Source organism: Parasteatoda tepidariorum, chromosome 6, assembly GCF_043381705.1.
Source record: "Parasteatoda tepidariorum isolate YZ-2023 chromosome 6, CAS_Ptep_4.0, whole genome shotgun sequence".
NCBI lineage: Eukaryota > Metazoa > Arthropoda > Arachnida > Araneae > Theridiidae > Parasteatoda > Parasteatoda tepidariorum.
The window spans coordinates 27,928,023-27,949,500 of NC_092209.1; the positions used below are offsets into that span (position 1 = coordinate 27,928,023).

At 32.3% G+C, this 21,478-nt stretch overlaps 1 protein-coding gene across 4 annotated transcripts in view; it reads right to left on the reverse strand.

Moving 5' to 3' along the window:
• LOC107445150 (sodium-dependent dopamine transporter-like) overlaps nt 1-21,478 on the reverse strand; it is a 165,457-nt gene that overhangs the window by 16,467 nt on the left and 127,512 nt on the right. For all 4 annotated transcript variants that reach the window (XM_043053562.2, XM_043053561.2, XM_071182138.1 and 1 more), the window contains exons 5-12: nt 20,984-21,224; nt 16,134-16,272; nt 14,607-14,741; nt 13,301-13,404; nt 12,289-12,526; nt 10,921-11,061; nt 3,269-3,368; nt 567-667 (exon numbers count right to left, since the gene is read on the reverse strand). In XM_043053562.2, the coding sequence (XP_042909496.1) occupies nt 567-667; nt 3,269-3,368; nt 10,921-11,061; nt 12,289-12,526; nt 13,301-13,404; nt 14,607-14,741; nt 16,134-16,272; nt 20,984-21,224 (1,199 nt within the window). The remainder of the gene's footprint in view (nt 1-566; nt 668-3,268; nt 3,369-10,920; nt 11,062-12,288; nt 12,527-13,300; nt 13,405-14,606; nt 14,742-16,133; nt 16,273-20,983; nt 21,225-21,478) is intronic.

Sequence of the window (21,478 nt, forward strand, 5' to 3'; positions counted from 1 at the left end):
TCGAGGGGTTGACCTGAAATATAATTAATTAGGGCAGACGATATTTTAAGTTACGAAATCAGACACAATTCAAAATTCTTTCGACCATTATTAAATAAAAAATAATAAATATTTACTTTGCATCTGGCAGGGAATTATCTTTGGATAAGCAAATTTTATAATTGCGTGCAAAACTTTTTCGATTCGCTTAAAACGTTCCAGAGATATGACGAAATTAGCGAACAATAAAATTAGCATTAAAGGATCTAAATTATGAACTGCTCTGCTGGCCAAACTATGGGAACCATATTTCCCAGATTTCGAATCAGTCGAAAAATGGGTATGTTTATTCCAAGAAAGTAGGTTTTTGTGTCTGATTTCGTAATTTAAAATATCACCTGCACTTATTAATTAGCATATTTAAGATCACCCCCTCAAACATTTAAGATAGATTCCAAGAACCTGAAGATTCAGGGTGTTCCGTTTTTTTTATTTTGCGCACTTTACATAACATATTAAAAAAAAATGAAATGGATAATTAAAAATCGCGATTTCTTTTAAATCTATATACGATGTTAGATACTTACAATTAAGAAGGCAGGACTGATGAATTTCCAGCATAGTCTCCAGTACAGACCAGGTTTATGACCTAGCATTTCTTTCACATTCTCACTAAATGGCCCAATACCTAAAAAGATATCAAGATTAAAAATTATAAAGGGTGTTACCCTGAACATCATAAAAAATAGTCAAAATTTGACGAATCGATATTGAAGATATTCACAGCTGACAATGTCATTTTAATCAAAACATAAGTGATATGGGAAAAAAAACATTAAAATTTGTCGAGGCAATGTAGAAGACTTTCACAATTGGTAATGTTAGTTGAACTGAAACATAAGTGACAAGGATTAGACTCTCTAAAATCGATGAGAAGACATCCAGAAAAAAATTGAAATTACGATCATCAAAACTTTTTTCTTAGTTGAATGAAATAGAAAGACATTTCTAGTGAATGTTTATTCCTGTTTAGCTGTTCACCATTTAAATGCAAAATTCAGTAAATGTCAATTTCCTACGCAGTCGATCTGATGAATGTCCGAAATTCAGTCATTAATATAATTTTTTTCGCTCCTGTAAATTATAAAATACTGGAAATTGAAGAAATTCATCAATGAATCCTGATTAAGGCTGTTTTCCGAAGGATCCTTCGTAATATGAAATGATGCTTTTTTGCAAATAATATGCTTATTTTTATGACTGGGGTGAGTTTCAAAATTGTTACACATGACTGTTTGGTCAAGTTTAGCCTATCTAAATCCAGCGCTGTCGTCGCTTGTATTTAAAATAGCGCAAAACCCAAATATGGAGAAAAGCCACAGGGAAAGCATTTGTGGTCTAATTTTTAAATATCCAATGCGACATTTCTGGGGCACATAAAAATTCGCAAAAACTGAAAATAAGGCAGTGATTTTTGATAGTCTTCAGTCTAGGTGAAAGAATGTCTCCAAATTGGCGATTTTTAAAAAAGTTTAATAACTTTTAAAATAAAAGTTATTTGTCTGTTCTGCATACTAGATATTTTTTCACTGCAAGATTATATATTTATAGTTTAAAATCGTAATTATCGTGTAGCTTCAAGTGTAAGGGACTTGAACTATGGCTTTTTTTTATTTTTCTTGGCGACAGAGCTTCGAAAAAGAGCTTAAGAAAAGTTCATTTATTGCATTTTCTGTTACAAACCTACAATCATTGTATTCTACATATGGTTACTTGTCGATAAAAAGCACCACAACAGCAGTATAATTTCGCACCAATTTTTTTGTATAAGTTTGAAGTTCAATTCATTTAGTTAAACGTTGAACCATGTCTTTAAATGCATATATCTTATTTCCTTTTAAGTGTCCATTGGTTTGGAGATAATTTTCGTTCAGTTTTGCATCAACCCCGTTTCTGGCTACCATGACAGTCTGTGCTGTCTTTGCTTTCAATAACGCCACTTTCGGGCTACCCAGGGCCGGATTAACCTATAGGCACACTAGGCACGTGCCTAGGGCCTACGAAATTCAGGGGCGTACGAAAAACTTGGGAGAAAAAAAAATTTTTGACAAAAATAATTTAGCTTTAAAAACAACAAGTGTATTTTGCACAAAATTATGAAGATACAAATAAAAATATAATATTTTTCGGTAATAAATTATTTTGCAGAATCTTATGATCTGATATATTACTTTTTTTGCGATTTTTGGATTCAACGAAATCTTGTATTATGCTATCGAATTCCAAACTACGCAAAATGTCGTATTCAATAGACATAAGTGCGAGCGATGCCAAACGATCTTGATTCATTGTTGAACGCAAATAATTTTTTATCAATTTCAATCTGGAGAAGGATCTTTCTCCTTCTGCATTTGATCCAAGAATCGACAAATATATTCTTAATGCAATGTGAACGTTAGGAAAAGTATTCACAAGTTTATCTTTAATTTGAGCCTTCAACATTTCTTGTGCAGATTTATGTTCATACAAATTTGAAAATAGTAAAAATTCATCTACAAAGTTTTCCTCTAAATCGGATGAGTAAATTTTCACCAAATTTTGCGCTTCTAGTTTAATCTCAGATTCTGACAAAATTTTGTGAACAAGAAAACCGAAATTATCTTACGAATCACTGTAAGCTTTACGCCTTTTAGTCATTTCTGAAAATACATCTAAAATGGCGTAAATATTTCTTGTAATTAATCTCACTGTTTTCTTTGCTGGTTTGTTGTTGTATTGTTGACGTGAAGTGTTTACATAGTTATCGATCGAACTAATCATAATGGTATTATCGATATCAACTGCAATATCGGCAGTATGTCGGTAATGTGTCCAAAAACGGCTATGCCTAGGGCCTACGAAAGGTATAAACCGTCTCTGGGGCTACCATAACAGTCTGTGCTGTCTTTGTTTCAATAGCGCTACTTTCGGGCTACCACAACTTTTGTTTAGAGTAACGAGACTGGTTTTTGGTTTATTTTCACATGTACTAGCTTATTTTATAATCCAAATTTGAGTGGGGTCTACGATTCTAAACTATTACCAGAAAATATTTTATTCAGCGTTCACTATACAGAATGTCGAGTTTTGCTGGAATAGGGAAATAAAAAAAAATTACATTCATCGTCCACGAAAGTGACTATGTAAATAAATGACGTTTCACTTGAAGATAACGATATTCACTAATTTCTGTCTTTCGAAGTAGTATAGACGTTTAAGACTGTTAATCGTGGAATATGGTTATACTTACCATACAGCCAAGCTACTCCAATAGCTTCAAACAGAGCAGAGAATAACAATGATATACTTGCGGAATAACTATCGAACCAATGCATGGTATAACCACCTCCCTGTAATACATGAAAGTGGCGGATTAGTTTTGATTTTATAATCAATAGAAAGAGGTTACAAATTAAAATAAAAATGCTACGGATACCACTGTGCGATCTTTACTTCTAAAAACTGTAAAAATAGTCCTAAAATTCGAAATGGATGTAAGAAGTATCACTAAGCCTTCCACTAACTCGTCGTTTATCAATTTTCCCTGTCAAACTGTACAGTTAAAAAACTGTACTGTTTGCTGTGCATAATAAATAATGTGTACTAAAGTAAAACATGCTGAAAAGCATGTTTTACTTTATTTTATACCTGACATTGAACAGCTGGTGCGTTTTTTTTTATGTTTAAGACCATCAATGTTCAGCTACATAGTCTAGCAATTTAGAACTTAACCCAGATGGCAGAGGTGGTTTGGTGAACTGTGGTGGCACAGAGGATAGACCGTTTACCTCCCAATGAGATGACCCTGGTTCGAATCCCAACGGTAGATGGATGATACGAATTCTGCTCCCGGCCCGCACTAACCACAGTGCTGACTAAAAATATTTTCAGTGGCAGGCGGATCATAGAGGTTAGAATCCCTTTGCTTTCTGGCTGACCGTGGAAGATTTTCATGATTTCAAATGCAGGTTAGTTCCATCAAAATGTCCTCCCCGAGGACTAGTTTGTCCCAATGCTTGATTCAAGAGTTCCCTAGTCTTCTAGGTTGGGTTCATAATTACAAGACAACGGAGTTGAGTGCTGGTAATTGAAAATTCAGAATTTTGTCGGCTGTTCCACGCCGATTATTTAAAAAGTCGCTAATTTATCGAACATTCCTTTCGAAAAACTTGCTTCCATAGAGAATTTTTTGACGGAATTAACCTGCATTTGTGTTACATGGAGAGAAAAAAAATGAAAACTTCCATGGTACAGCAAAGAGATTTCTACCAATAATCTGCCAACCATTGAGGATATTTTTTACATATTCTGGTATAGAAAGGGGAAAAAATGTTCTACACTGTGTAAGTAAAATTTTATTTATTTACTTTTTTGTCCGGAAAGTGACTCGTCCTTTAAAACGAATTTTTTTCCTTTAAAATGTTTATTGTCGATGTCTAAAAAATACAATATAAAAACAAGAGAACATTTGACTCTCACCATTGCATTTTTTTAAATTTTTTTAAAGCTTTTCTCCATTCCATTACTGTCATTGGTGCTTAAGAACGTGCTTAAGAAGTCAGTGTGATGTATGAAAGCTAAAATTTAATAAACCAATTTTCCCAATTTTTTTTCTCGCCTATGTACCCTCAAATGCTCAATCATGTTTTGGTGAAACCCTATTTTTGAAGGAAGTTTATTTAAAAATTATGAACAGATAAAACGACCAAAGAAAATCACTAATTGCGTTGAAATTATTTAATGTCACTAAGGAATTTTTTTCGTTGTTTCATCAATGATTGTCTTAAAATTGGTTTCCATGAAAGACAGTTAAAGTAACTGGTCTGGAATGGGAGCAAAATAAATTCTCAAAACGTGTTTGGTGGATGCCTAAGCTGGAAATGAAGAAGTTGAGAATGGTTAACGAAGAAATATATNATTCTGTGTGTACCTTCAAAGGTTAATTTCCAAATATAATGTATATATATATATATATATAAATATTTCTTCTATATTAATTTAGAGATTTATTTTTTAAATTAAAAATTGAATGTACTACTATTACAGATTTGTAATTTAGATAATACTGTAGATAACATAGATTAATAATGTAGATAATGCTGCAAATGGTATATATTAATAACGTAGATTATGCAGAACTCCGTAAATACTAATATAGATTTTTATAAATGTATATTCTTTTCATAATTTATTCAATATATTGTTAATAGAATTTTTGTTTAAAAATTTTTTTTTTTCAATGGTATATTATTTGAATAATTTTATAAAAATAACTAAAAAATAATTATATAATGAATTATTGATTGTATTTATTACAGATAACAGATTTCAGGAATTATTTCTGACTAGAAAAAGCCCTAAGGCTTGGAACCCCTGTGAACCTTTCACGGAACCCAAGGGTTCAAAGGAACACCTTTGGGGAACCGCTGTGAAGAACGATTGTCACTTATTCAGTGTTCAAGGTGACTTAATTCTGTGGTGTTGAAGAACAACAAAAGTTTAATTTACTTTTGAATATAATTATTACTATTTATAACTATTTAATTTATGCATAATAAAATCTTCGATAAAGTTGTTTTTTTTTTCAAGAAAACTTTTAAAAAATGTGTCAGTTGAAAGAAATTATATAAATGGTTTGGTGACATCAAAAATTAAAAAAATCAATTATAATTTCCTCGGAGATTTTTAATACTTTTCTGTTCATTTATAAAATAGTGTAAAACACAAAGAACATAATATCTCCTAAATTTACCTATTGATGTTTAAATAGTGATAAATTTGAATTTAAAATTTCGTTATTGTGATTTCTAATCGGGTAATAAAAAAAAATCTACAACAAAAAATAAATATATTTCTCGAAATTCTTCAAGAAAATTAATCAATAAATTTTTTCAAATGCATAATTTCGTTAAAAAAAAATCTAATTTATCATGTGTTATTATCTCTTATAATTGGGAAAGATCTAACTTTTTATTCAAACTTTTTATTCAACTTATTAGAAATATCAAAAAGACATTTTTTTCCAACTGGTTTCCTTTTCTAAAATTCAACAATGCACGGATGTATTGTCATTGTTTACTACATCTATTTCTTTTCTGTAAGCAAAGATAACTATTTTAACAATATAAAGGCAAAAATATAATAAATAAGTCTTCCTTAACAATGACATTTTAATTGTTCTAGTTAACTTTTTCAATAATGGAAATTGTGTGATCAAAATTAAATTTCCACAGCGTCTCTTTGTCGAACGCAATCTGATTCACGCAAAGACGCATGTTGAAGTTCTCATTTTCAACATGAGCAAGCTCTATTTCTTCGAGGTTACATCCATAGCAATATTATTATTTCTCCTTTTATGTGCTGCATTTCAAAATCAATGGGATTTATACTCCTTTTTACCATCATTCATTGGATTCTTTGTATATGCTGTAGTGAAGGCAGCCATTGCTTACATCAGACAGCAAGAAATAATTGCAAATGGCGATGAAACATCAAGTGAGATAACTGCAGCTTCCACTGACGAAGGGTCTGAATTCGGAAGAGGTTATTTAGCCGATATCAGTGAAGGATCTGATTTAACATCATATGGCAGTGATAGAAGGGCAAAGGAGAATTTCCCATTTGTATCGCAAGAGCGAAGAGGACTTGATCAATTAGCTGTTGAGACTTCTTGTAGTACCGGTTGTAAAACATCAGGCAGTGGAACAGATTCTAGCCAAAAAGATTTATCCGACTGCTGCCAAACATTTGGAGAAGAATCCAGCAATAGCGAGAAAAGCAGAACTCGGAAAGAAGACCTTCTTCCCATGATCTCATATGGCGCATGGTTACACTGGGCTAACTTCAAACCGGTAGACGTGAACTCAGATGATACAAAAACATCCTGTTCTGGCCCTCACGTTTCATACTTTGCCACAGATTTTGAGAACGAGACACCCGACCCAGAAGTGCCGAGTCCCGATGAAAAGCCTGTATACAATTTTGAAGGTTTAATGATCTTGCACGATATTCTAACAGCAAGGGAGGAGCTTTTCAATCAGGTTGTATCGGATTCGGATATCAATAGTCTGGAAAGGGAAGAAATTGTTGAGACTCTTCAAGAAGAAAGCAAGACCATTGAAAGTACTGAAGAGTGTGATGTCGAAACAACAAAAAGAGATCTAGTAGAGTTACAACAGAAGCCAGAACGTAAACGTCGATTCTTCCACATCAGAGGAACGTCCATTCGAAGAGCTGGACACGCTGTACGAAATGCAAGCATAGGTTTCCTTAGAGCATTTGCTTGCTGCAGGAAGGAACAGAAGTGATCATTTTTGGACACCTCAACCTTGTGTGTTTCTTAAATTTGACTTATTGGTGATTTTCATGTTCTAAATTGGATTTCTTATATAAAATTATGGAACGAAAAAGGCAGTTCAGCGATTTTTGAAAGCACAACGGATTAGTGCCTTTTAAGATGGACATTAGACTGGAAATTGAAATAAAGGAAAAACACAGTCATGCAGAAATGTTAGGAGTTGATTTGAACGTATAAGATGTAAAGGGATGAATTTGCATAGAAATTTGGCAAGGCAAATCTGAAATTTGAAATAGTGCAAAGAGAAATTAAATGCAATACTTTATTTATTTATACAATTTGGCAATAGCGAACAACATTTTTCTGCAAAATATTAAATAGTCACCCAAAATTATCAGCAATATTTTGCAGGAATAAATTGAATACAAAATATAGGTAGTTTTACACATATTTCAAACAGCTGCACAATTATTACATTACAAAATCCCGTTCATTTATACTGAACATACTTTGGTGTTTTTGAAATTTACTTGTTCAGAATCACAAATATTTTACAGAAGAAGTATTACACATATATTTTTTTGTATGTATCTAAGAATGTTTAAACATGCAATACATACCATGTATATGTAGGAAAATATATTTGTCTACTGAACAAAATAAAGCAAAATTATAAAAAAACTTTCAAAATCAACTTTTTATAAAAATGGCTCTTGGAAAAATTTTAATTTCTGTAATAATTGTGCTGTTGTTTTGAAGAATGTGAAATTTATTCTCAGCTGTCAACTATTTTTAAAATATCATTGGAATCCGTCAAATATCAGATCTGACCTTGTACATTTCTTAACTCCTACTACTACTCAAAAAACTCATGGTTCACAGTGAAATAAAGTACAAAATATTGTGGATATTCATCGGACTGAATTTGACAACGAATGGTTCATGATTGTTGCGATGTTGGACTTAGTGGTTTCTGATTGTGAGATGATGGGCTAAGGGCTGGATTATTGAATGTTAGATGTCGGGTCATGCGATGGAATTTTGAATGTTAGATGTCGGTAAGCATGTGAAAGCATTTGAAAAATATGATATAGAAGAATATGATTTCTGTGACAAGTTGAGGTGTCAGCTATTATGTGAGTTATTCATCGGCTAATACGTATTTTTTCGGCTATTATTTCGGATATTTTAGAACATTTTGTGCAATCTGTGAATTTTTGTCCTATCTTGTGAAATTATAGGCTAATCTCTATTGTTTCAAGCATTTAAAGAATATTTGGAAAATAAATTCGCACTTGATTTGGCTTTTGAGTGCAATATTTAAAGTTTTGCAATATTCTTTGAATTTTATGATACAATGTTTTTTAGTGTTTGGGTAAACTTTGTTTAGAATTTCTTTCAAGTTTATAAGTAGGCTTTTCTCATTAAATGACTTCTTTCAGTGACATTATATCGCTCTTTCTGACCCATGAGTCAGGTTTCATAAAATCGCTAAGTATCAGACCTGACCTAGAACACCAAACACTCCACGAGCAGCTTCTTTTGGCGATTGTTTGAAGAGTGTTTTAGTGATTCATCCGTGTTCAATAAAGACAACAAACACTTGAGTCAATTAATGATCCGCGTGGTTTGTAACGTTACAGTGCCAGTTTCATACTTTATATCATTCATACTCATGCAAATTTTTGACCTTTGCCTTCTCCAAAAAATAAGAAAAAAAGAAATTTAATAAAAATTATAATTTTTTTAAAATGAAATTTTAATATTTTTTAGACCTTGCGATGTTTTTTTTAAGTTGATGAAAGAAATATTAATCCAATGTCAAACAATCCAACCTAATAATCCCGTATCCAACCTACGAATTTCATTCTTAAAGATCTAATTTAATATATTCAATAACAATCATACTAATGGATTTTTTTAGAAACAAAAATAAACCGCTTGTACAAAAACAAAATGAAGATGCAGCTTTAGGTGAAATGGTAAAACCGATTTAAAATGTCATTAAAAATGGGACATTTTTCTTAAATATAGTCAACAAATAAGCCGATCGGCCTGAGTAGGGGGCAGGGAACTGTCCTTGCATCAGAAAGGTTCTGGGTTCAAATCCCGCGCAAGGCATGGATGTTCTTTCCTTCTCAGTACTATCTGTCCTCACTGTGGGAGCGACGTTGGCCCACCTAATATGGTGCCCCTGAAAGAGAGGCCAACAAAATCGCCCTGTAAATGCCTGAATTGACGGATGTTAACACAGGTGGGCATGGAAGAAAAAAAAAGTAAACAAATAAAAATCAAAAAATTTAATACGATTTGAACGAAAACAGTACCCATAATTAGTGACGAAATATTAAAACAGTATTACATATCAGTCATATTTTTCGCAATTGAAAAAATACGTCACTGATTACAATACCCATAGGGAAAAAAATAAAATTGAAATATCTAAGGAAAAAAAATTGGTAAAGAAAATGAATTTCAATTTCTTCTCTCAAACGTAATCAGAAAAGAATAAAATTAATTATCTGAAAAGACTAAACTTTTATTTCAGATAGAAGATTGAGTAAGATTGCTTTCTGTTGCCATTCCTAATCTGAAATACAATTCATCGATTGATTTATGAAAACGTCATAAGGTAATAAACTCAAAATTCCACAAAAGACTTCAGATCTGCAAGATAAATTGCGCTCGTCTGCTCTGGGGAATCACGTACAGCTTTTATTGCTCCGACCCCTTACGATTCAATTAAGGTAGGAAAGAATCGTTTTGCATGAAGAGAATGTAGTCGTGTGTTTCGTCTGGATTTTCTGTTTTATCCTTTCCCAATCGTTCAATTTTATCGTCTGAACAAAATATCGTCTGAATGAATCTAAAGTCTTATTTCCTTCTTTTTTTTAAATCGTAATTTTCCCCCTGTTATTAAAGGAATTTATATTTTAAAAAAATAACATTTACTTTGACGTATAGCGGTAATTTAAAATCGTCTGATTTTTTCCTCTCACATAGGGACATAAATTATATATTTACATAAAAAACAAACAAGCTTGAGTATGACTAGTTAAATATTTTTACTTAATTTTATTTTTATTTAAAGCAGGGTTTTTCTTTAAACGATAGAACAATACAAGTTGTAATGAAAAATTTTAGTTCCAATTTATAAATATGTAAATAAAATTATTACCATCATAATTGCATCCATGTTAATTAGAAATTTGCTTATTTCCGTGTCATATTTTAAAAAAGGTTGGATTTTCGAAAATAAAATAGGCTTCAAAATCTCTCTTACAACAATTGGTATAAATTTTACACGAATTTAAATTACGCCAATTTTAATTGGCGAAAAAGCTTAGGCGGCTGAAAGTAAACATACGACTTGAATGGTAAAGCTTGGTAAACATGCGACTGCTAAAGATTATAATGTATAGATACAAAAAAATGTTGTTTACAAGACATGTTTTCTTAATTTAAAATTCCTTTTATGTGTAACGACAAAGTATATTAAGGCTATATTGTTGTAACCAACTCTTACGTGTTTAACAACTTTGAAAATTGAGGGTTTAAAAAATGCCGCTTTTCCACAAAGTTCTTCAGTTTTAAAACACACTCACCCTTGTGACGTTTATGATGGTCATGCTGAATGATGTGAAGAGGACGACAGACGTAAAAATCTCTCGACTGTATTTCCGGCGATCAAAAAAATCCTTGAATTCATCCATAAGTCCAGTTATTACTGATTCAAGACCGCCCATCTGAAAGACACAATTTCCATAAGGAACGATTTTATTTTAAAAGAGATTTTCAACGATTAATCACTGTTGAATTCGCTGAATTATTTGACAATAAAATAGGAAATATGAAACTAAACTAATATAAAAACGTTATCATCTTACACTATCATAATCTAGGTTTCCTTCTAGAAAAACAAAGTTCTTAATCCACAAAACTCTTGCCCGGCCAGTCTTGACACACGCTTCTGAAGCTTGGACAATGACAAAACGGGCGGAAAATTGTATCGCAATATTTGAGAGAAAAATTTTGCGGGTATACTTGGTGGTGTAAATGAAACTTCTGAAGCTTGGGACAATGACAAAACGGGAGGAAAATTGTATCGCAATATTTGAGAGAAAGATTTTGCGGGTATACTTGGTGGTGTAAATGAAACTTCTGAAGCTTGGACAATGACAAAACGGGAGGAAAATTATATCGCAATATTTGAGAGAAAGATTTTGCTGGTATACTTGGTGGTGTAAATGAAAACAGTAACTGGAGAAGGAGATTTAACTTTGAACTGTACAAGATTTATATACAACATGATATAATTAAATACATTAAAATAACTAGAATGAATTGGATCGCCCACGTGATTCGAATGAGTGACGACAACACAATAAAAAAGATACTGCTTTTTAGACCCACTGGAAAAAGAAAGCGGGGAGGGCCGCGGTTGAGATGGGCTGACTCAGCGGAGTCTGATTTTCTCGCAATTAATGAAAAGAATTGGAGATCAGAGATAAATCGGAAGTCATCATGGAGAAATCTTCAGAGGAAGACATTGGCTCACATTAGGCTGTCTGGCCAACTATGATGATGATGATCATCTTACACTATCATAAGCTTCTTACCTCATCCTAGTTGGGGTTGTACTGTACATCTTTTACTAATGTGGAGAAGAGCAGGAGATATGCAGTTTGGCGAGAGTCTGGGATCGAACCAGGGACCTATGGTTCCGTAGACGGATACGCTAACTGCTGTGTGATGGGCAGCTTCTATCTAAAACTTCATAACTCCACCTGGTTGGGGGTATACCTTTTTTTCCGTGGTGGTTGTGGTGGTTAGATCATCCATCGACTGACGCAAAAGTTCAAGGTTCGATTCCAGTTGGTTCCAAAGAGCATCTCTCCTCCACGCATCACGTGAAGCAAGCTTACATTCTGTTAATTTTAAATTTATTTGGGTAGCGTGGAAATGGAACTCACCGCACTGTCCAGACCTAGGCTGAGTAGCATGATGAAGAAGAGAACAGCCCAGAACTGACCACCGGGTAAAGTTGCTATGGCTTCAGGATACACCTGGAATACAAGACCATGACCTTCCGTGGCCACTTTGTTGATGGGCACTCCATGTTTGTGGGCCATGTAACCAAGGAAAATGAAGATGACGAACCCACTGTAGAAGCTTGTGAAACTGTTCACAGCTGTTGTCACTAGACAATCCCTTAAAAAGAAATATTCAATTATTTAAGTCAGTATTAACAAGTTTTTAAAGTGTCCCTCGGAAACCTTATTTTTGGTCCGTCATTTTTTCTTTTAAATACTTTGTGTTGTGAATAATAAGGGGAAATTTATTTTAATACAAGCGAAATGTAAAAATCCCAAATGTTTGCTACAATTTTCACTTCAAATTTATTTTTTCAAAGCGAATTCAGTAATTCAGCGAAGCAATTAAGAATTAAAGTGGTGCGTATCTGCACCTTTGGCCAAATCATTGGGTAAACCATTTAGTTGAACGTTAGTTTTCTTACGGCAGTTGCTTCATTTTTATTTCAATTACAGCAACAGGGCTTGTAACTTTAATCCATCATTGAAACATATGATTGATTTCAAATACAATAATTATGAATTTTCCACAAGTCGAATTTTTCAATAACCATTTCAGGCTGAAAAAAAAAGAAAAAACACAGCTAGGTTAGTTTAAACATTTCTCAACTTCTAAACAGAAAGTGTTGTTGAAAATCAATAGTTCAATTGCTAATATTTTATAGATGTCTTCAGAACCTTTGAAAATGGCAGAAATTAGTGAAAAAAAATTTGTCACATTGTTTTTTCCATTGAAATGGTGCGTTGACGCACTCTTGGCCGAAATGAGTTAAAAAGGAAAAATATTATAATAGGCTGTATATAAAAAAATATAAGTTGAAAAGGAAAAATGTTATAACATTTTTTATTAATAAATAATTAATTTATACAATATGTAGTTAAATAAAATTACCTGTAGCAATTGTTGTGAAAATTATTGTATGATGCGTATGTTAAATGCACTCCAAAACCTACTCCTACTGAAAAGAACACTTGCACAGCAGCATCTACCCACACCTGAAATAAAATTTTTCAGTTTTATTTTCAATAAATTATGAAAATTTCATTTTTCTCTTAAATTATGAAATTTTTTGCTTCATGGGCAAAAGTCTTAAAGGAATGCTATAGTTGCCAACTCCGATATTTTACATCCCCACAATAGTAGGATGAAATCATATGCATATTATTGAATAAAGCTAGTATGAATATTTTATCTTCGCTAGCATTAAAATAAACCCGAACTGATTAGCAACTCTTTCATATCAACTAGGATGCCACGCTGCGTTCATGTTGTTGTTGTCTCATGCCACTTGTATATTTTAGTCTAATTTTATATGTATGCTGGTACTCTTTCGAAAATAATGCTCTAAAAATGGGCAATATTTAGATCTAACGAAACTTTTCATTTATACATATTTCATTCAATTTATATGCATTACGATATAAGCCCACCGAAGGCCACGGTTACTTCGAAATAGCATTTCGAACAAATAATTGACAGAAATTCTCTGTATTCGCAATTATAAATTTATGTGTTTGCAGATACAACATCTTTATTCCAGTTCATAAAATGTACAAAAACCAAACAACTAAGAAAATGAAAATAAAAGATTGTAACAAAATAGATAAAAATATAGGTAGCGTACCAGAATTTAAAAAAAAAGCTATATTCAATAATCATCGTATTTCTGGCCAATCCCCGTTGATAATGCCACACTCTGCGGAGTTAATTATTAAGAATTAATTAAATTAAATTTCAGCTCCAAATTATTACGTTATTTGCATACATTTATAGAAAGAATTAAACAAAATTATAGAAAAGGTAATCCAATTGCAATTTTTCTTCCTGCCCAGCTTATAGTTTACTTTGCTTAAGCTTTTCGATGCCAACGTGAGAAAAGCAATTTCATCGCTTTTCCTTTTGACAATAATTGCATCATTGTTTGCAGCATTGAGCAATCTTTCAAATCTCATTCTATTAACTCGAGAAGGTCTCCACACTTTGACAACATTCAATAAAAGAGGTTGTTAGTGTAACGCTTTTTGTAAGTAAAACTTGGTAAAAGTTTTCAGCAATGTCCTTCATAAGACGAACAACCTTATTTTCTTCGCTCATGCTTGGATCATGACGATTACATTTTATGTATTGTAGATTTTTTCCACGCTTATCAAACAACATACTTAAAAACTGAGGTTTAATAAAATTTAATTCTACATACCTGTGAGTTGAACAGCTTAGAGATATCTGGATTTATGTAATACTGGACCCCCGAAGCTGCTCCCGGAAGGAAAGCACCTCGAAATAGCAATATAGTCAGAATGACGTAAGGGGCAGTCGCTGTCACCCACACCACCTGTTGGACAAACAGAAAAAATTATAAAACATTTTTGAAATTGTGTAGTTAAGATATAAGTCTAGAACAATTTGATGTTAAAAAAATAGAACTAATTTCTCAGATAACAAAATTTTTTCGGATAAGCGTACTCTGGAACTACACAAAAACATAAAATGATTTTTAATCCAGTAAAAAGATGGTTTCAAAAAGTGATGGCACGAACTCAAGCTCATGAATTAATGGATATCACAGAAATATAGCCTCAAATATGATGAAATAAGGCGGCACTTATAAAGGATTTTATACAGAGTATGTCTATTTATATCAATTTGAATTGACTGTTACAAGACCTATACAAATTTCAATTAAACTTTTTTAATAACGGTGAGACTTCAAGTGACTCCTTTATTTAATCAGTTTTAAAAATATTTCGTGCTTTTGCTTTCACTATTTTGAATTTCATTTATTTTATAATACTATGAAAGCTCTTTCAAATGCATCTAAAGAGCTTGTCGAAATAAAACTTTATATATATGTTTTTTTACAGCAATGTAGGTCTTTAAACAAAAGCTGTTTACAAGGTTGTTGATAATGTCTTTTAGAACCTATAAATCCCACTCTATTAAAAAATTCAAAATCTCGGGAGACTTCTGGGTAGCGGTGGAGAGCTACAAATAGTCGGCTAAGTGCATCCCATACATGCTCTATGAGAATCAGGTCTGGAGTTCTGTATGGCTACTCTTTTCTCTGAGCATCTTCGGCCTCAAGGTACTCTAATCATACCCTGTGAGAAAATGTGTTGTCATTCATATAAATAAGCGAGTTTAAAAAGCTTCTCTGAATAATCTTATGTAGTTGCGAAAGATTGATAGGTTGGTGCTTTATTTATGTCGCACTAGAGCTGCACTAAGGGCTATTGGCGCCGGTCTCGGAAACATCCCAGAGGATGATTCAAAGATATACCATCACAATTTTGATCCTCTGCTGAGGAGAGGATTCCTCTGCTTTGGTAGCCCGATGACTTGAGCGAGAAGTCGAGCATTTTACGGTAGATCGGCAGTTTAACGAGAACCGATACCGTGCAACCTCGCTCCCTAGACAGGCTGATCAAAGTGGTCACCCACTTGCTGACTGACCGCAGCCAGTCACTTCGGTGCTCTACTGAAAGCCGTGTCTTTGCGGGTTTACTGCGGGACTAGTTGCGAGGGAAGAGCTTGATTATTTGCTCAATAAGACGAATTTGCTGTTTTTCTCAAGAACCTCTTTGCATGTAATTATTTTACAATTTTGCAGAATTTAGAGTTGGTAGGTTTTGAAAATTACGCTTTTACAAAATTTAATACATTTTGATTGATTGTTAGTATTTAAATGAGAATACAAATGATCAAATAATGTGATCAATAATAATACCTTTCCGGATGACTTGACCCCTTTGAAGAGAGCAAAGTAGAGAATGACGAAGACGGAAAAGACGCACAGAACCAGCTGCCATTTTGGTGCACCTAAGTCATCAAAACCAGAGCTCAGGTGAAGTTCAAGGACTCCCCGACTAAAAAATAAATAAATAAAGTAAAAAAATAGAAAGAAAATACAAGATTATATCTGAATCAAGGTACGATATCGAGACAAGTAACAACAATAAAATTGTCTAACAAAATTCTTAGGAAAAGCAATCTGAATCAAATCTTTGTAAACATTGTATGATGAGCTTGAAGTCAGAATATATAGCGAAGTTAGAATATATAGCGACAATGAAAGACAGAAACTTCTGTTTGTCCGCCGTGCTATATCTTATGCTTCTCAGCTAAGCGTGACCACTCATTCTCAAAAAACTCATTCTTTAGGGAGTGAAAGAATATATAATAACGTTTGCACTGACGTACGTATGTATTAAATACGCTTTTACAAACTTTAAGCGTCATTATGGAAAACGTTTTTCATATCGCAGATTCGAGAAGTTCAATTTGCCATCGATTTTATTAATAATTTTTCAATATGTCACATTGTTGTTGTTGTTGAGGTATGCCTGTTTAGGCAGAGGGGGTGCAATTGTTCTTGTTTTAAAGTGGCGCCATCTATGGCCAAGAATTCGACTTCTGTCACAGCATACGTCGCACCCGCCAATAATAATATGTCACAATAATAATATGTCACATTATTGTTGTTATTTAAGCAGCGCACGGCATTCTTTGAAGGTGTTTATAAGTTTTGGGTAATTAACTCTTTCCGGCCTTATGTCTTTTCTCAGCCACCAAAGCTCGAGTTGCATGTCGGCTTATAGTTATTGCGAAGAACTATACTGGTTTTACAAAATATTCAAAATATTGTTTTGCTAATTAAAATTCAAAATATTGTTTTGTTTATTAAAATTCAAAATATTGCACAAAATTTAAAATATTATTTTACCAATTATGATTAGTTGTAATAGCTTTTTTCCTTCTTACAAAAAACCCAGTATTTACAATATTATTCTGAATTTTACTCGCCCAATAAAAATTAATTTCAACCTTTAACATACAAACTTAATACATTCTAGAAGGATGATTAAAAATTTCAATTTTATACATGGTTTTTTATAAAAACTGGAATAAATAAAATTTTTATTGTTTCTATCTATTGACGTTTGGAACTAAAGGTTTTATATTTACAAATCTTTTCTGAGAACCTTGGTGACTCGGAGGATAAAGCACTCGCCACCCTATGTAATGACCCAGGTTCGAATACTAGCATCGGCTGGTCCCGACCACTGGGCTGACATAAAATATCCTCAGTGGTAGATGGATCATGGGTTAAAATCCCCATGTCGTTAGGCAAATCATGGAATTTTCGCTGTTTCCATCTCCATGTAACGCAAATGCGGGTTAGTTCCAACAGAGAGTCCTTTACGAAGGCTAGTTCGTCCCGATGCAAGAGTTCCAGTATCCAGGAGTTCCCAATTGTCTTCTGAATTTGGTTCACAGTTACAATGCTACGGAATTGAACTTTCATAGTCGTCAACTCAGAATTGGATCGGCTGTTCAACAACGGTTTTAAATTAAATTTTTTTTTGACAAATATATTTAATTTCAAGTGGGAGAAAAAATGGGAATGCACTTAAAATTTATACTTTGTCCTGCCATCTATTTTTTAGGCCCTTACATTTATAATTACAAAAAAACAAGCACACGCAATACTAAGTTCAGATTCAGTTTCTCTTTTTGTCGTGTTCATTCTAAACAATTAAAAATTGTTTTACAAATCTTCTATTTTTAAAGATGTTGCACATATTTTCCCCTTAAACACATGTATTTTATTCCTTTCTCTTTTCGTTACTTTTATTCCAAGCAAAATTGGCAACAAAAATCTTAATAATACTCTAAATTTTACGACGTTGCATGTATTCTCTCTTTAAAACACATATATTTGATGCCCTCCTTTTTTTGTCACGTTCATTCTTATAACTAAATCTTAAAAATGTTCTATTTTAGAAGCCGCTACACATATTCACCCCTTAAACATAAAGTGTATTTTCTTTCCTTCCTTTTTCTCCGGCGTGCATTCTACACATTTTTCATTCAACGATAAATAACAATATCTAAAGTGACGAATGATGTATTAGCGAAAAAATTGTTTCCAACAATCAGAATAAACTACGAAAAAGTTCCAATTTATGGGAGTGTGAAGCCCTTTTCGCACGATTTGATGTATCATCCATTGTTTTGTTACTAGCAGTGACGTAATTGTGACGTCGGCCAGATAAACTCACTGGGAATAGAATTCTAAATCGTGTTTACATGTCTCCTCGTCCTTGTACTTAAGCGTCGGGAAGTTTTTTTTTCCCTTGGATCTCCCAATCTAGAACTTCAACAAATGAACTCCTGATCCAGATCTAATGAGACTTGGTGGGCATAACGAAGATATATTCGTTCGAGACAATAGAGATTGGAGCACTGGGAATTTTTCGGTCCTACCAAAGAGTTAAGAATAGAATTTCCTCCAATCTTTTATCGTTTGGTGAATGTAGGTGTTTTGTACTAAGAATTAACTTCTTTTTTTTTAATCATTAATTTCAAATAAATGGTTGCCGGCGAACTGGTAAACATTTCTGTGGAATTTCGTAAGTTATTATCGTAGATATTTCTTTTAATAGCAGCGAAAATTTCTTAGTGTGTTTTTTATAAAATTAATCACAAACTTCCATCTACAAATTCTTGATGGGAAAGAGCCCAAATACTTATCCCCAAAATAAATCTTCATAAAATTTTCCCAACCACGTAGATTCATAAACATCTTATATAATCTCAACAATAATTTCCAACTGGTTTAGCATTTTTGCAACTTGAACAAATCACCAGTTTCGTAAATTATCGTAGTTATTAATAATAACGGTTAAATTTTTTCGGTAAGTTTTTTGGAAAGATTTATTTCAGATCGTTCCAACAATTTTATTAAAAAAATTTCCATCTTTAATTTTTTGATGGAAAAGTGTTGGAATAAAAAAAATCTTTGTAAACTTTCAACCACGTAGATTCATAAACATTTTATATAATCCCAACATTAATTTCAAATCAGTTTAGTATTTTGCCAACTTGAACAAATCACCAGTTTCGTAAATTATCGTAGTTATTAATAATAACGGTTAAATTTTTTCGGTAAGTTTTTTGGAAGATTTATTTCAGATCGTTCCGAAAATTTCATTAAAAAAATTTCCATCTTTAATTTTTTGATGGAAAAGTGTTGGAATAAAAAAAAATCTTTGTAAATTTTCAACCACGTAGATTCATAAACATCTTATATAATCCCAACATTAATTTAAAACTGGTTTAGCATTTTTGTAACTTGAACATATCATCAGTTTTTGGGAATTTCGTAAATTATCGTAGTTATTAATATTAGCTCTGAAATTTTTAGTAAGTATTTTGGAAGATTAATTTCAGATCGTTCCGACAATTTTTTTTTGAAAAAGTTTCCATCTATAATTTTTTGATGGAAAAAAAAGTCGGAATAAAAATAAATATATCTTTGTAAACTTTCAATAACATTGATACTCAGAATATTTTATTTAATCTCAACATTAATTTCAAGTAAATGGTTATATTTTTTGTTAACTTAGGAAAAGATCACCAATTTTTGGGAATTTCTTAAAATATCGTGGTTTTAAATAATAACGGTGAAATTTTTTCGTAAGTGTTTTGGAAGATTTATTTCAGATCGTTCCGACAATTTTACTGAAAAAATAGAAAAGAACTGGAATATTAAAAAATTTTTGTAAACTTTCAACAACGTAGATACTTAGACCATTTTATTTAATCCCAACATTAATTTCACATGAATTATTAATATTTTTGTAACTTGTAAATCGATCATCAATTAGGAAATTTTGTAAATTATCGTAGCTATTGATAATAACGTGGAAAAATTCTCGGTGAGTTTTTTGGAAGATTTATTATTACACCAATTTTAAGTTTTACCTTAAAATTCTTGATGGAAAAGTATGAAAATGCTTACCATGAAAATAATTTTTGTAAACTTTTATTCATTAAAATATTATTTAACTTTCTTTTATAATCATATCATTATCTAATATAGAATTTATATTACGTATAACAGAATTTTAAATTATGACCACCATAAATCATAAATTTCAATTCATTTTTTAAAAAATTAAATATCTAATCACCACTACTACCTTACTTAGGTCCAAAATTCATCGTTGGTGGTCATAACGATCCATTTCACCCTGTTCCATTTCTTCTTCTGTTTTATAAATTTCATTCTGCATTGTTTTCTCTTGCTCGTTTCTTACAATTCCGTATTTTATACAACCTTCATTAGATTCTGCTGACCATTTATTGCTCGGACTTCAACTCTGCTACCACAATCACATAAAATACTGCGAATTTTTCGCCTAAACAATTTTTTAAGCTTATCGGTAGATATATTAATATTTAAAAAAAACATCAACAAACATTAAAACTTTACTATCTATAAAAATAAATTTTTGAACAATTAAAATGAAATTTGACTTATATTGAATAACATTAGTGCATTCTTCTTATCGATATAATATCAAAAACATTGCACTATGAGTGAATTGTTTCCAAAGATTGATTCTAAAAAAACAAATTATTAGTAAACAGAAATAAACAAAACTAATTTTCAAACTGTAAAAAAGCAATTTTTTTGGAAGGTCTTACTTTTCTTAATTTTTAAAGTACTTGTTTTTATCTTTTCTTTTTGAAGAAAAAAACAAACAAAATAGCAGTTTTGGTGAGACTCACTCGAAAAACTCCAGTGCAGGACTCGTCCAGTTCTTGTGGACACCATCCGTTGAGTTGTCGAACAGTTTCTCCGTCTCATTGTATCCGCCGCGGCACAGGTCGGTGTTCCATGCGTTTCCACATCTGACCCAGGGCAACTCTAATGTTAGAGAAGACACCATGAAGTAAATGGTCCAGCCAATGATCACGTTGTAGTAGAATGAAACATACCACGAGATCAAGACGGCGCAGAATCCTACGCCTACAAAAAATCAAAAGAGCACAAGATTAAGAAGAGCAAAAGCAAGACCAAAGAAGCATGCTTAAACCTGTGCTTACGGCGCTTAGTCAGATGAATTCTGGTTCACTTGTTATACCAAAAAAAAAGCAAAAGGTTAAGTTGGGCAGAAATAAGACAAAAAGAATTTTAACACGTTGAATTCCACACTAATTTTACATGGCTTGCCGGTCTGACCAAAATGATTTTAGTGTATTCTATATTGTATTAATTTCTTC